This window comes from Emydura macquarii, unplaced genomic scaffold (genome assembly GCF_026122565.2).
Source record: "Emydura macquarii macquarii isolate MOO-44397 ecotype Brisbane River unplaced genomic scaffold, CSIRO-AGI_Emac_v2 contig_3530, whole genome shotgun sequence".
NCBI lineage: Eukaryota > Metazoa > Chordata > Testudines > Chelidae > Emydura > Emydura macquarii.
In genome coordinates, this window is record NW_027133667.1 from 9,985,202 (window position 1) to 10,000,000 (window position 14,799).

General features: G+C 44.8%; 1 protein-coding gene across 1 annotated transcript in view; it reads left to right on the plus strand.

Annotated features, from left to right (window-relative positions):
- The first annotated feature begins 418 nt into the window (after positions 1–418).
- Positions 419–14,799, plus strand: part of WNT5B (Wnt family member 5B) — an 88,098-nt gene continuing 73,717 nt past the window's right edge. The window contains exon 1 of the mRNA XM_067536134.1: positions 419–503. Coding sequence (XP_067392235.1) covers positions 498–503 — 6 coding nt within the window. The 5' untranslated portion in view covers positions 419–497. The remainder of the gene's footprint in view (positions 504–14,799) is intronic.

Below are 14,799 nucleotides of genomic sequence, written 5' to 3' on the forward strand. Positions count from 1 at the left end.
AGCTCTGTGCAGCGGTGCACCGTGCAGGGCGGGCGCAGGGCCCGGTGGGCGGGCGCAGGGCGTGGGGGGAGGCGGGGCGGAGGCTGCCGGAGCCCCCGGGATCGGCTCGCCGAGCTCCGGCCCCTGCACTCTGCAAACTGCGGCCGAAAGTTGCAAAGTCCCGTCCGGGCCGGCGCCGGGAGAAGAAGAGTCCGGGGGAGCCGCAGTCCCCTCACCGCCCGGGGCAGAGCTAGAGAGCGGGTGCCCGGGAGCCGCCCCCCTCCAGCGGCGCTGCGGAGCGAGCAGCCAAGGCGGCCCGGGCACTGCGGGATGAGCCGCGGATTTAAACGCTAAAGGGCAGCGAGAGCCGAGGTGGGCCCCGGGGGCAGGTGCGTCCCCTCCCGGTCTCCTGACCCTACAGCCCCCCCTCCGCCCGGCTCCCTCCGCCCGGGACCGGGACTCACCTGCTGCCTTCGGAGCCGGGACTGGGAGCTGCCGCCTGACACCGAGCCCACGAGATGCAGGTAGGGGGCGGCCCGGCCGGCGCGGGCTGGGATGGGGCTTGCTCCTGTCACGCTGCCCGGTGGGGGGGTGTCGCGGACACCGGGGGGGGGGGCTCTGGGCTGAGCCGCCCCTTCATCCTCCCCCTTCGCCTCCGGGGCAGGGGCAGGGGCGGGGGGGCCTGCCCGGTGCGGGGGTCCGGCTGGCCCCTTCCCCTGCTCCGCCCCGCGAGCAGGCGGCTGCACACGCCGAGGCGCGGGAACTCCGCCGGGCTGCGGGTCGGGCTGCGCGAGGCGGGAGGGAGAAGGGGGCGCGCGGCGGTCTCGAGGCCGAAATCCGGCTGGGGCGGGGGGGGGGGGGGGAAGCGGTTTCTCTCTCCTTGGTGAGGCACCGCTGGCGCCTGTCGCTGCTCTCCTCCTCCTGGAACAAAGCTGGAGGGCGGCGGCTGCTCCCCGGCCCCGGCCCCGCCGGCTGCAGCCTGCAGCTTTGTTGTGTCCTTCCTCGCAGCGGGCAGGTGGGGTGGGGGGCAGCCGCCCGCTCGGCTTCGCAGCTGCTGGGGCGTTTGACTCGTGCTCCGGCTCCTTGGCTGAGGAGCGCGCTGCCCTGCCCCCCCACCCCCAGCCCTGTGTGGGGCGCTTTGCCGTGGCCCAGACGAACTGGGTGGGCGCGAAACTCCCCCTGCGGCTTTTCTGTCACTTTGCGCCTTCGGAGCTGGGGGCTGGAGCTTGCCTTGGGCGCTGCGGGGGTGACGGGAGCTGGCCGCAGCCGTGGAGGGGGCCCCGGCTGCCCAGATCCCTGCCCGAGCGGGGGGGTCTCGCCTGGCGCTCGCGCAGGGCATCTTCGAACGCTGGAGACCCGGAGCAGGGAGGGGGCTGGCGGGCTGGGACGCCGGGCCCTCCTGCGGGGTGGGGTTGTTGCAGTTAATTTAAAGGGCGGGGGGGAGGGGGGAAGGTACCCAACTGAAAGTCCTGGAGACTAAGGTCCGTTCTCCACAGCTGGGCGCGGGCAGTGCTGCCTTTCTCCCACCCTGTCTGTCAGGGTGCCCCTGCCCAGATGGGGAGGGGTCGCCTGCTCTGGTGGCAGAGGAGTTCAGTTGGTGTGGTCAGTTCAGTCAGTGGCCTCTCCGCTGAGACAGAAGCTTGGTATGTAGTGGTTTTTAATGCTCTGTACACTTGCCCCCTGGCACCTGGTCTAAGGCTGCTGACCAATTTTACTAGGTCACAGCTTTCAGTTACTACCAGCCAGAGATGGATCTGAATTGGTGGAAAGGCTCTGCATGCTAGTACTTATCCCCCTAAGCAAGCCCATCCTCCTATATATGTCTGTACCCAGACTAGATCTGCCTTGTGCCTATGCCGTGTGCTCATGAATGCAAACATATAAACCCTGAGGGGTTTTGTTTGTTTTTTGGGGGGGAGGTTGCCTTCTTTTGCAGCCTGGGGCAAGTGTCACTTGCTGGTTTGAACTAGAGTGTATGGTGGATTCTCTGTAACTTTAAGTCTTTCAATCAGGATTTGAGGACTTCAGTAACTCAGCCAGAGGTTATGGGCTTATTGCAGGAGTGGGTGGGAGAGGTTTTATGGCCTGCAATGTTCAGGTCAGACTAGATGATCTTGATGGTCCCTTCTGGCCTTTAAAGTCTATGAGTCCACATGGGAACACACACAAACTCATGTGAACGAGAGCAAATGGACACATGTGCACCCCCTCACTCTCCTCCTCATGTGTATGTCCATATATGAGCACACCCTTTTTGTATATACATCAGAATACAAGCATACATGTCATGTTGATGTGGGTGCAAGAACAGGCACATCATCATGCATCAGTGTTCACTCTCTCTCCTGCACAAGCTTCACAAATACACCAGCACACTTTCTACAAGCACCACTGTACTGACAGTTTGTGCCTGTGTGCACCAACATAGTCCCATCTCTTTCACGTGTGCCAACACACATGATCACAAAAATATGCCCATTAGAACTCACAATCTGTCGTGCATAAATATGTGCAACAGCTTATGTGTGTGTACCGATACCATTGCTCATTCTAGCACACCAGTTCTCTTGTGCAATGTCACATGCATATTTGCATGAAATCTTACTCCAAACTTGATTGCATGTGCACACAACACACTTTGTTCCCGCACCGCTGCCTTGAATTTGTGTGTGTGCATACAGGTACTTTCACACGTGCACCTTTCTTCTCCTTTGTCATATGCACACTAGCACTTGCACACATGCACTCTTCTGCATACACATGAGCATGCACACACTAATCTTCTCTTGCAGGCATGCAAGTGTGAATGCTCACACTGCACCAACGTGCACTTTCTCACTTGCAGCAGTTCTTTCTGTGTCACACAAAACAACACTGCTTCTCATGCATGTACCAGCATTCATGCTCCCACCTGCTCCAAGTCTTTCTCTCTTGCTCACTCAAAGAACTCTTACATGTCTGTCAACATGTTCCTTTCACATGCCAACATACTTATGCTCACCAGTATAATCTGTTTCCCCCATCCAATACACATGTTGTAATACCCTCTTTTGTGCCAGGACATATATTACTCTTTCACGCACATTGATCTCTCTCTCTTCCCCTTTCAGTTTCATATGAGCCTTGGTGTGTGAATGAGTATTCATATATGCAGGCATTCATATATGCAGGGACACACAAGCTCTCTTTTCATTTACATCTCCCATGCATGTCTGCATAGGCACTCTTACCCCACCCAGTAAGTGTGTTTGCATGGACACTGGCAGCACCCTCATCTTCACTTTGCATTTATGTTCTTTCTCACCCATGTACACAATCACACTCGCTCTTACACACACACACACACACACATACTTCCACTCATTCATGCACTCATTTGTGCACACTGGCATACACTCACCATCTGAAATGGCTGTTATATTTTCAGTAGCACTTTTTGCCTGCTGGCACAAATCCAATAAAGACACAGACTTGACTCAGTTTACAGAGTTCTGGCAGGGTTAATAAAGTTGAGGGAAACGGAGGGGAAAGAGAGAGTTTCTTTTTTTACACTACTGACCTAGTCATGGACTTATATTTAAGGCTGGGCACTGAAGAAATTCAGGTGGCATTTTCTTTATATACCAAGCATTGTCAGGATATGGAATAAATTACCAAGTATGGCAAAAACTAGTATATATTACAGTTAATTTTTCTTCTTTTAAAGAAATTAGGCAAGTATATGGAAGGAAAAGCATTGTGGGGTCCAACTGCCAATTCAGAGTATGAGACAAAATTGGATAGGGAAGCTGGCCTCTCGCCATCTGTGGATTTCCTGTGCTCCCAGGCTCCATCTCTCACGTGTGTTTTTATGCCAGTAGTGTCAGCGAGGGATTCCTTCCTGTTAGAAAGGAGTTTCCTCCTAGGTCACTTTGTGGCTGTAATATTAGCACCCTCTTCTCTTTAAATACGCCCTGAATTCCCCTTCTTTCTAAGATAAATATCATATGCTGTAATTAAAACTGTAGTGTCTTCACGTTATTAATCCCTACCTTAGACTATTGAAGTTGAAAGCATTTTACAGTCTAGTTCACTTCGTTATTGCCAACTTCAAACATTTAAAAAATCTTAAATCAGGCCTCCAAAATTATGTGATTGGCTTAAAAATCATGTGGGTTTTTTTTAATTGGGGTTCTTTTTATTTCCCTTCTGGGTGTTTTTGAGATTTTATAGTGTGCAATTGTAATATTTTCAAGCTTTTTTTCTGAAACTGCAAGGGCTAAAAACTTACCTTTTTAAATTAAAGCTGAGATTCTCATGTATTCACTTGTCTACAGGAGCTGGGGCTCTTAGTAAAATGCCAAATATTGAGTGACTTGCAATAAATTTACAAGAGTTGGCAATTCTGTTACTCTTCACCTTTAATGTTCTTTGCATTTCACTCTGGATCAAAAGGCTGGTGAATTTCACATCTGTTGATAGTGTGCTTCTGCCCTACTATGATGCTGTTCAGTTTGGATTTCCAGAAGTGCAAGGCAGCAAATAATCAGAAATAGCCTGCTTATTGAAATCAATATACAAATATTTCTATTAATTAGATATTTTCTATTTTTTCTTTTTTCAAGCTAAACTTATACTTAAGTTGACAGACAGTATCACTTAAACCATTCCAAAATAACTTGGGATCACACAACAAGCACTTCCGTAATCCTTTTAAAATCAGAATTCAAATAGTCAAAACTTGCAAGGCAGCACAGTTTGTACTAGCTGCGACTCATATTTTTATAGAGAAAGGGACATATATTTGTTGATAAAAGGGATGCAGACTTTGCTGAAAAATTGGAGAAGGTGCAGAGAAGAGCCACAAAAGTGGTTTGAGGGCTGGAAAAGTGCCTTACAGTGAGAGGCTTAGGAAGTTCAGTCTGTTTAGTTCATCAAACAGAAGATTAAGGCATGGCTTGATTATGATGTATAGATACCTTTGGGGAGGTGGGGGGAATTGCAGGTATTATATTGCTCTTTAATTTAGCAGAGAAACAAGAAACTATGGCTGGAAATTAAAACCAGACATTCAAATTAGATTTAAGGCACACATTTTTAACTGTGAGGGTGATTAACCATTGGAACAAACTACCATGGGAGGTGATAGATTCTCCATTTCTTAAAATCTTCAGATCAAGATTGGATGTCTCTATAGGAGTAACTGGATGAAATTATATGGTCTGTATTCTACAGGAAATTAGACTAGATGATCTGATGGCCCTTTCTGGTGTCACAATCTAGAAAACTTATGTGAACCTTTCTGTGTATAATGAGATGGCGTGATTGCAGCCGGAAGTAGATTATCATTATTTAGCACAGCAGTTTCACATTTCACAGAATAACTATTCTCTCGTGTATCTTATATTTATAAAATACCTTTCATCCCAAAGTGCTTTCCAAGCTGAAACTAATACATGCTACAAGCTATGTATACATAGGGGTCACTTCATTTATCCTGGGAAGTGCAGCCACCTCTAGGGTAAAACATGGCAGTTTTTTAAACAGTCACAGTGACACTGACTATTTAAGGACAGGAATTGAAAAATACCATATCTGGTTGAAGCCACAAAGGAATTTAGATAGAGAGAATCAAGTTATTTAGTTGGAAGTTGGCTGGAACAGCAATAATTTAAACCCCTAATCTTAACAAAAAGTATCACAAATAGCAAAGCCTCTAGTTTTACATCTCATCTGAAAGATAGCACTCACAGCAATACAGGGCCTTAACCCCAGGTTGTGGTATCAGTTCTGAATTAAGTGGCAGAGGAGAAAGCGCCAGCCACTGAATTGGCAGCATCACTTCCTGCATCTCCTAGAATGGCTTTCGGTAGAGTCTTTCAGTACAGTACCACATGGCACTTTGCCATAGGCACCTTGCTCTTAGCATTGCAGCTATCTTCAGACTGCAATTTCACATAGACACATCCCTGAATAGTCTTTTCATTTAGTAGGAAAACCATGTGGAGAGGTTGGGCATTCAGAGAATAGCAAGAAAGAAGTGCCCAGTTTGTCGCTCTGTCCCATAACTTCATACTCGGCGACGTACTAGGCTGCAGATTCTTCCCCTTGAGTGGTTTTGCTGTGGGTGCTCCTCTTGGTACCCAGCAAAAACAGATGGCTAGATCTGTGTGAATCCCATCTCTTCTACAGTGTATGTTTACCTGTCTAAATATAACTCCTCAGCCAGTCTCATGCATCCCAGACTGACCTGTTCTCTTGTGGCTGAGCTGTGGGTCTGGCTTTTGCTGCAGCATTTCCTGGTTGCTTTGGGCTCATGGTTTGCAGCTCAGTCCCTCTCTCAAACAGACATATTTTAGACACTCATTCTCTCTCTAAGTCTTTGGGAAGCCAATTCTCTCTGTTCCTAGGTTTTATTTCTAAACCTGGCTGTGCAATGAGGAACCTAACAGTTCTCAGGAGTGGAGGGTCCCTATTCCCCCTCCTCCGATTGCTCACTCCGTCTCTGAATATATACAATATAGTGGGCTTCAGGAAACCTCCTGTCTGCCAGTTATAATCCACAGCAGTTTATGCTGCAACTTTGATCATTCCCAAACTGAGACCAGGCATGCTGAGGCAATCCTTAAAGGGACAGTGCCTCTCTTTCAGCCTCTGTCAGAATCTCAGAGATGGGGTTGGCAGATATTTCCCACTGCACGCCTTTCCTCTTTCTATTTTGTTTAGAGTGGTTGATTCCTTTGAGTTTCCTGTAGTTTTAAATGTACTTGGGAAAACCTATACATACACCTCTGCCTTTGAAAAAGAGAGGAGAGAGGAGTGAAGGGGAGAAGGACACAGTTCTCTGCTGGGTTGAATTCATTTGTCTTAAACTTCTATTCCAGAGACTAGGCCTCACAGTCCAGCTCTGCAGCCAAGACTGAAAGATGAAATCATTAGTGCCTTACACAACCGTGCAAGAGACTCTTGATTCATCTCTGGCTTTCTGGGCATGTTTGATTGTCTTGTAGTTAATGCCATAGCCTACCACGTGAGAGAAATGGTTTGATTCCTGGTGTGGCAGACTAGAACTCCTTGAGCTAACCCAGGGGCCTTGTGGTTAGTGCTGTTGTATTTGGAGTAGAGGTAATTAAGGCCGAGGTTTCCAAAAGTGGCTTGATTTTGGGTGCCTCTATTTTTGGGTTGTCTTTAAAAGGGCCTGATTTTCAGAGGGTGGAGGTTCAGCACTTTCTGAAAATCAAGCTCGTTTAAATTGTCTGAAATTGGTTCCTCAAATTACTAGTCACTTTTGAAAAATTTAGATTCAGAGACTAGAGGAGAATTAGAAAAACTATGTTCACTGAGAGAGACTAATTCAAATACATGACCAAGAGTGCTGAAGTGATCTCTAAAGAGGAAAGACTAGTTCAGACCCAAACTCACAGAACTTGACTTTAGCAAAGCTTTTGATACTGTCTCTCACAGCATTCTTATCAGCAAGTTAAAGAAGTATGGGTTGGATGAATGGACTATAAAATGGATAGAGAACTGGCTAGAGCATAGGACTCAACGAGTAGTGATCAATGGCTCCATGTCTAGCTGGCAACCGGTCACAAGCGGAGTGCCCCAGGCATCGGTCCTGGGGCCAATTTTGTTCAACATCTTCATTAATGATCTGGAGGATGGGGTAGATTGCACCCTCAGCAAGTTTGTGGATGACACTAAGCTGTGGGGAGTGGTAGATACCCTGGAAGGTAGGGATAGGATACAGAAGGACCTAAACAAACTGGAGGATTGGGCCAAAAGAAACCTGATGAGGTTCAACAAGGACAAGTGCAGAGTCCTCCACTTAGGAAGGAAGAATCCCATGCACAGCTATAGACTGGGGACCGACGAGCTAGGTAGCAGTTCTGTAGAAAAGGACCTGGGGGTAACAGTGGATAAAAAGCTGGATATGAGTCAGCAGTGTGCCCTGGTTGTCAAGAAGGCTAATAGCATATTGGGCTGCATTAAGAGGGGCATTGCCAGCAGGTCGCGGGAAGTGATTATTCCCCTCTATTCGGCATTGGTGAGGCCACATTTAGAATATTGTGTCCAGTTTTGGCCCCCCACTACAAAAAGGATGTGGACAATTTGGAGAGAGTCCAGCGGAGGGCAACAAAAATGATTAGGAGGCTGGAGCACAGGACTTATGAGGAGAAGCTAAGAGAAGTGGGCTTGTTTAGTCTGCAAAAGAGAAGGAGGGGGGATTTGATAGCGGCCTTTAACTACCTGAAAGGGAGTTCCAGGGAGGATGGGGCTAGGCTGTTCTCGGTGGTGGCAGATGACAGAACAAGGAGCAACGGTCTCAAGTTGCAGGGGGGGAGGTCTAGGTTGGACGTTAGGAAAAGGTTTTTCACTAGGAGGGTGGTGAAGCACTGGAATGGGTTACCTAGGGAGGTGGTGGAATCTCCAACCTTAGAGGTTTTTAAGCTGAGGCTTGACAAAACCCTGGCTAGGATGATTTAGTTGAGGTTAGTCCTGCTTTGAGCAGGGGGTTGGACTAGATGACCTCCTGAGGTCCCTTCCAACTCTAATATTCTATGATTCTATGAACTCTTGACTACATGACTTTTCTGCAAGGATATTCAATTAGAACAAACTGCCCTAAGCCTGTAACTTTTAAAGGTGATCTGGAAAAAAAGGTGTTTCTCTCTGATGTATAAAGAATGCTTGCTTGCTTTTTACCTTAAAACTAGAAGTGTCAAGACTTCCTTGGTTTTGTTGGAGGATTTTTGGGGCGTCTAAGATGATGTTTATTTCAAGTTCTTACAGCTTAACTGAATAGCTGTGAGGTGGAATATTTCAATTAGAAATTGTTTTCCTGAGTGTTCTTTAGTTGTTAGGGTTATATAGGCATTATCAAAAACAGTATTTTTAAAGTCTGACTAAAATTCTCTTCCCTTGTTGTCAATTGCTCAACTTTTAATATTAGTTTCTTATGTGTTATGTCATAGTTTCACAAGTTCTTAACCATAGCATCTCCAAAATAGACATGATCTGACTTTTTAAAGTAAAAACAAAGAGGATTCTCTTATTTGGTCACAAAAACTTTCAGACCTTCTTCATACATCACAGAATAGTGAAAAAGGACACAAACCCAAATTTGTCTCTCTTGGAAGTTCACTTTTAAGAGCAGTTTAATAATTTCATGGGTGTCATGTACACTTACACTCCTAGTTTTTTTAAATCTTGTTTTGCACTCAACATAGAAAATGGATACAATGAACAAATAAAATAAAATTACACAGTATTTTTAATTTTACAGTTTTAACCAATCTGGGGGCTTCCTAGTACATTGTCTTGTTCAGTGTTTCTCAACAACCGGTCCATGAGATCTCCCTGACACAGTATAGGAAGCCAGTCCCTGGTATCAAAAAGATTGAGAAACACAGGTCTAGCTGACTCATTCATTCTAATCATGCAGGATCTGGGACTGGTACAATGTCATGGTTTTATTTAGTAACTATGCTGACATTTTTATTTTTATCTTTGTTGGAAAGATTTGGAATGTCCCAAGTAGACACTGTCACTTCAGACAGTACACAGCCTTGGGTTCTAAGAACTTAAGTAAAGTTTTATGGTCAGTTATCAAGATTTAGTACATTCTACCATACAGGTGTTCATGGAATTTCATTATTCTACATACTATTTATTATTTACTACTTAAGGCCTATTATTTGAGCATAAATACCAGTTCTTGTCAGAGAGTACGATGTCTATACAATAGACTTCTCCCTGCCATTGTGTAATCTGTGTGAGATCACAGTTCCCACTCCAACCGGGAGGTCTCACAATCCAGTATTACAGGAAAAATGGAATTAGAAGGGTCTGACACCTGTGCAGATGCTGTCTGCTCACCTGTGTCAAATTATTTTTCCATTTCTATGACCATTCCCCATTTTTACCTCTTTTTAACAATTCAGTTATAGGTTTTACCAGTTTAGAGGAGTATAAAGTGACTGTTTAGCAATCACTCATTAATGCCAAGAAAGCTTGCAACTGGCTAACTTTATTAAATGCTAGTGCTACCTGTATAGGTTCCATTTTTTCTTTAACTGGATGGATTCCTTCAACATTAATTATGTGTCCTAAAAAAGCTGCACTGTCCTGGAAATATTTTTTTTTTTTTTTTTAAAAAGGTCAATTGGTTGTCTTTATTCAGCTTCATAGTATTTGCACAATGACTTCCAAATTATGTAAATATATTTGTTTCTTCATAACTAGAATAGCATTCAGATAGCATAATAACCCCTTGCACTTTCTGGTCCATAATAAAAGCTCTGGTATGTTAACTACACCATAAGGAGTCCCGTTAGACTAAGGCTTTACCTTGACCAGGAAAATGATGACATTTATGTCAAGCTTAAACCCCACCTAAACCAGCCACTTCTACTGTACATTTCAGGTACACCTTTATCTCAAGTCTAGGCCTTAACTCAGCCTGCTAAAACTGGTTTGAAGGTGTTACCCTGCATCTACATTAGGACAAGTAGTAGAGTTTGGGTGAGGTTTACAGAGATTCCATTTTCTGACCATCTGTACAAAAGTGTATTCCCACTGGTTCTGCTAGCTGATTATTCCAGTGTTTTGTGTGTGATGACTTGTAATTCGCTGCAAATTGAATTCTTGGTTGTGTCCACATGGTTGGTTTGGGAGGCTGAAGGAAGTTAATTTTTCTTACTCTGTGTTGTGCTTTCAAATGAATATCCACAATTCTTTTCTAAAATAAATGTTCCTTATAAACTGTGATTGTTAATTTGCTGTGCAGCTTCCTGCTGCATACTCCATACACAAATTAGATCTCTGTTGCTCTTCCAATGTAGCTGGAAGATCTCATGTGGAAGCTGGGTATTTTAAACCTATGACTTCAGACAACCTTTTGCTTGGCTGAAGTCCAAACAGGCAGTCTTGAAAACTACCATATCTCTTCTAGCTGAGAGGTCAACCTCCACCCTAACCCCTCCCCCCGCAAAAAAAACAAAACAAAACAAAACAAAACAAAAAACCCACCATCTTTGGTACCTCACTGTCAGGAACTTTTTTTGCCAGGTCCTGTGCTATTTGTTTCTGAAAACTAAGTTTCTCCCCAGAATTGCTAACACTGTCTTCTGAAGCTGCATTAAAGCAGAATCCAGACCAATCTCTGAAACAAGTCATTTTCTCTTTGTTTTGCATTGCTTTGTTCTCACTCCCCTTCTAAAATGCAATTGGTCTCACCTTTATCACCAGCCTATTGTGTTTGGAGTAAAGAGAACTGAAAATTTAGAGGTCAGATACACAAACAATTGTGTGTGATATCTATTCATCTACACCAGAAGGAGACATGTTCTTGAAGGAGGAAAGACCAGTTCTCACAGAAACCTCCCCTGTGTATTTCTCTGGCAAGACTATTACAAACTATTACATCATTGGATCAGACTGTTGATCAGTAAAGCTAGGTGAATATCTCAAACTTTTCCACTAATATTTTCTAGAATTAAAATATTGAATTCAGGTTGATTGTTTTTGTACAGTTTTGTATGTGATCTCCATTAATGTTTTAGCAAATGAGTTTACTGGCAGGAATGTTCACAGAAACAGCACATTATAAGCAAATAAAGAGTGTTGATGGAACTTGTATTTTGAAGTTATAAATGCAAATATTTGCATCAGAAACCTGATTCAAGAGTTGTGTTGCTCCATTTGGGGAACAGAAACCATACCCTGTCAACTGAGTGTGCTCAATCAAAGCTAACCAATCAGCTCAAATTTCAGTTATTGTGTAATTACAACAAAATGTTCATAAACAATCTACATACCAGGAATTATTTGTAGGAATTCTCTGCCAAGTAATTTTGGATGGTAAATTTGAGAAAATTATAAATTGCTGTTGAATCTGAGAAGAGGAAAAAGAGTCAAACGTCATTAAATTATATATATTACAAATTATTCACTCAACTCTACTGATCAGTGATCTTAAGGCAGAGCACGGTTACTTGCCATTTCTAAGGCCTAGTTAATTCTTAGACTGCTGTCATGTACACCAGAAATGCCCTACTTTCCCATATGGAAGACCCTGATTCATTTCCCATGGCAGTCTGGTCTTTTGTTCTAGGGCCACCAGGGCAGCACACATAGTCAGGGTGCTGTGATTAGTAACAAACCCTGGGTCATCTGGGCACATTGGGTCATTCCAGAGCAATGCTCACTTCCTAGCCCGGGAACAGATTTGACAAGCTCTGGGAAAACTTGTTTTCAGCCTTCATGGGATAAAAGAAGATCACTGCAATCCAGGCTGTAAGGGAAGGGGAGAGAGACTAGGCAATCTCCATGGAAGACAGTCGCTTCCCCAAAAAAATCCACTTTAATTATCACAGGAAAGAATTAGTTGGTAAAGTTCTGTCATTCTCAGTAGTCCTTGCATTTGTGGTCTGAGTCGCTAAAGCTCTTTGACACGACAATCACATTCATTTGCAAGCACTGTCATAGCCTCTGTTTGAGGACAAGGCGAGTGACAAGAAAAATGACTCTGCATTTCACACTACAAGCTCCCCATCCAATCAGGCTCTGCCTAGTCCTGCCCTGAACTGACGAGTTCCCCTCACTGGGGTGGAGGGTCCCCTTAAACTTCAGTGAGGTCACTCATGTGAGTCAGTGCTGCAGGCTGAGGCCCTTAGTTTGGTGCCTTTGTTGAGTGGAGAGAAAGGCCTTGTTCATGCAGCTGTAGAGACGGGTCTTGAGCATCCCATGTGCCTTGACATCCAGATTCACTTCCAATAGGTAATGGATTATTTTCCAGATTGAACAATTTTAAACAAAAAAGGATTTTTTTTTTTCAATGTATTTTATTTTCAAATAGCCAAGAAAAACTCAGCTTAAGGCTGTCAAGCCAAAATCTTGAGCTTTGCATTTCCCATTGTACTGCAGATGCTTTATTCCCTTTCCCCCCCCCCAACCAAAAAAATTCTTTGCTTTGGGGCTGACATGGGAAAAGGAAGAATGGCCCAGTAGTTGGGACATTGGCCTGGGAGTTGGGAAACCTGCATTCAATTCCATGTTGGAACTTGGGCAATCACTTGGGGACAAATTTTTTTAAAGGTATTTAGGCATCTAAAGATGTAGACAAGCACCTAGCTGGTTTTCAAGAGTGCCTAAACAGGTTAATCCGCTAACTTCCATTGAAAAGCAACTCACTTAGGTGCCTAACAGGATTGATGAGTGCCTATCTGTATCTTTAGGCACCTAAATACATTTTTAAGTCTCTGTGGTTCAGTTCCCCCTCTGTACAATGGGGATAATCGCACTTCCCTACCTCACAGGGCTGTTATGGGATAAACACATAAAAGAGTGTGAGGTGCTCAGATACTATGGTCATGGGGACCATTGCATAACCTAGTTGGAGAATTCTTGGTGCTGTCCCCTCTCCACTCTTTTTCTTAAATCTTGGGCAACTGCTATAGATATAGGGCACTGAGGGGGACAAAGGTCCTATCAAGTCCCTCCAGACCCTGCTTCAGGTCCTTGTACTGTCTTTTTCTCCACCCAACACCCAAGAGGTTCTTGGAACAACCAAAACAAAAACAGTCCTCTCCCCTCGGTCTTTCCTTATGGGAGAGAGGGTCTGTGGGAAATAGAAAAGAAGCGAGGGTGACCTGGAATTCAGGCAGTCTTCCTGGGTCAGACCTTTGGGCTTAGTCTACACAGGGTAGTGCAGCTTTGGAAACAGTGAGGCTTGTTGCCCCTGTCTAGGGCAGGGTAGTCTTTTCCTTGTTCCTGTGGCAGTTTTAAGTTTCTCCCCTCCAGGCAGAACAAGCCTTGCAGGCGTGCCTGGTTGGTGTTGAGCAGGCCCAGAGACTCTGGTTAGTCCCTTGTCTGTCAGAGTGAGGATGTGCCCCTTGACAGGCACATGTCTGCAAAATAGATCAATTAAAACCCCTGCCTTCTAGGGCCCACTCACAAATCCTGGGTTCACTGGCTGACTGGAAGATGAAAACTGGCATGAAAACTTCCTTGTTTTTTAAAACAAAACCAAACAAAAAAATACCCTACTGAACAGCAGAAGAAATAGATTATTTGCTTTTCTGCTAAATTCCTACCTTTATTCTGCTCAACCATTTGTATCCCCTGATGCATTTTGGGAAGGGCATAAATCAAGCTAAATATATCTACCCTGTGCTTGAAATGAGGTATGGGGCACCATGTTGTTTAGTTAAGTTCATATAGAAACTAAGCTTTAATTTTCAGCCTTGGGTCAGATACACTGGTCAGTTGGCTCATACAGGATTTTTAAGTTCAGATCAGCAGCTTGTCTTTGAAGGAGGGACATAAAACCTACTGTTAAATAAAAAACAATCTAATTTTAGCCACAAAAATAAAATTGGGACAGTCTCGTTTTTCTTCCTCAACAACCAGTAAGAACCAAGAGTTGTCTTTGGACAAATTGCCTTAGAAAAACAAAAGTTTATAGCTTAAATACGCTGGCTTACTGGATACAGGAGTTGGTATGATACTCTGGGCTAGTTCACACTTACCGTGCAATTTGGCGGCAGTCAACGGGAGTTATGCAAACGACTCAGAGTAGTTTGCGTAACTGACGTCGACTGCTGTGCTTCCCTTCTGCGCACTGTTCTCACTGCGCTGAGCCCTTCCCGTCGGCTCAGCGCTACGCTATTTGAGGGGGTGGACTTACTCAGTTAACTTCCTGATTGATTGAGCAGGTCTCACTGACTGCTCAATCAATCAAGAAAGATCGATCTGGCGGCAGCGATTTTGCCGCCATCAGTCTGAACATAGCCTAGGTATTCTAAATAGATCAGAAAGAGCTGCACTCATGACAGCAAA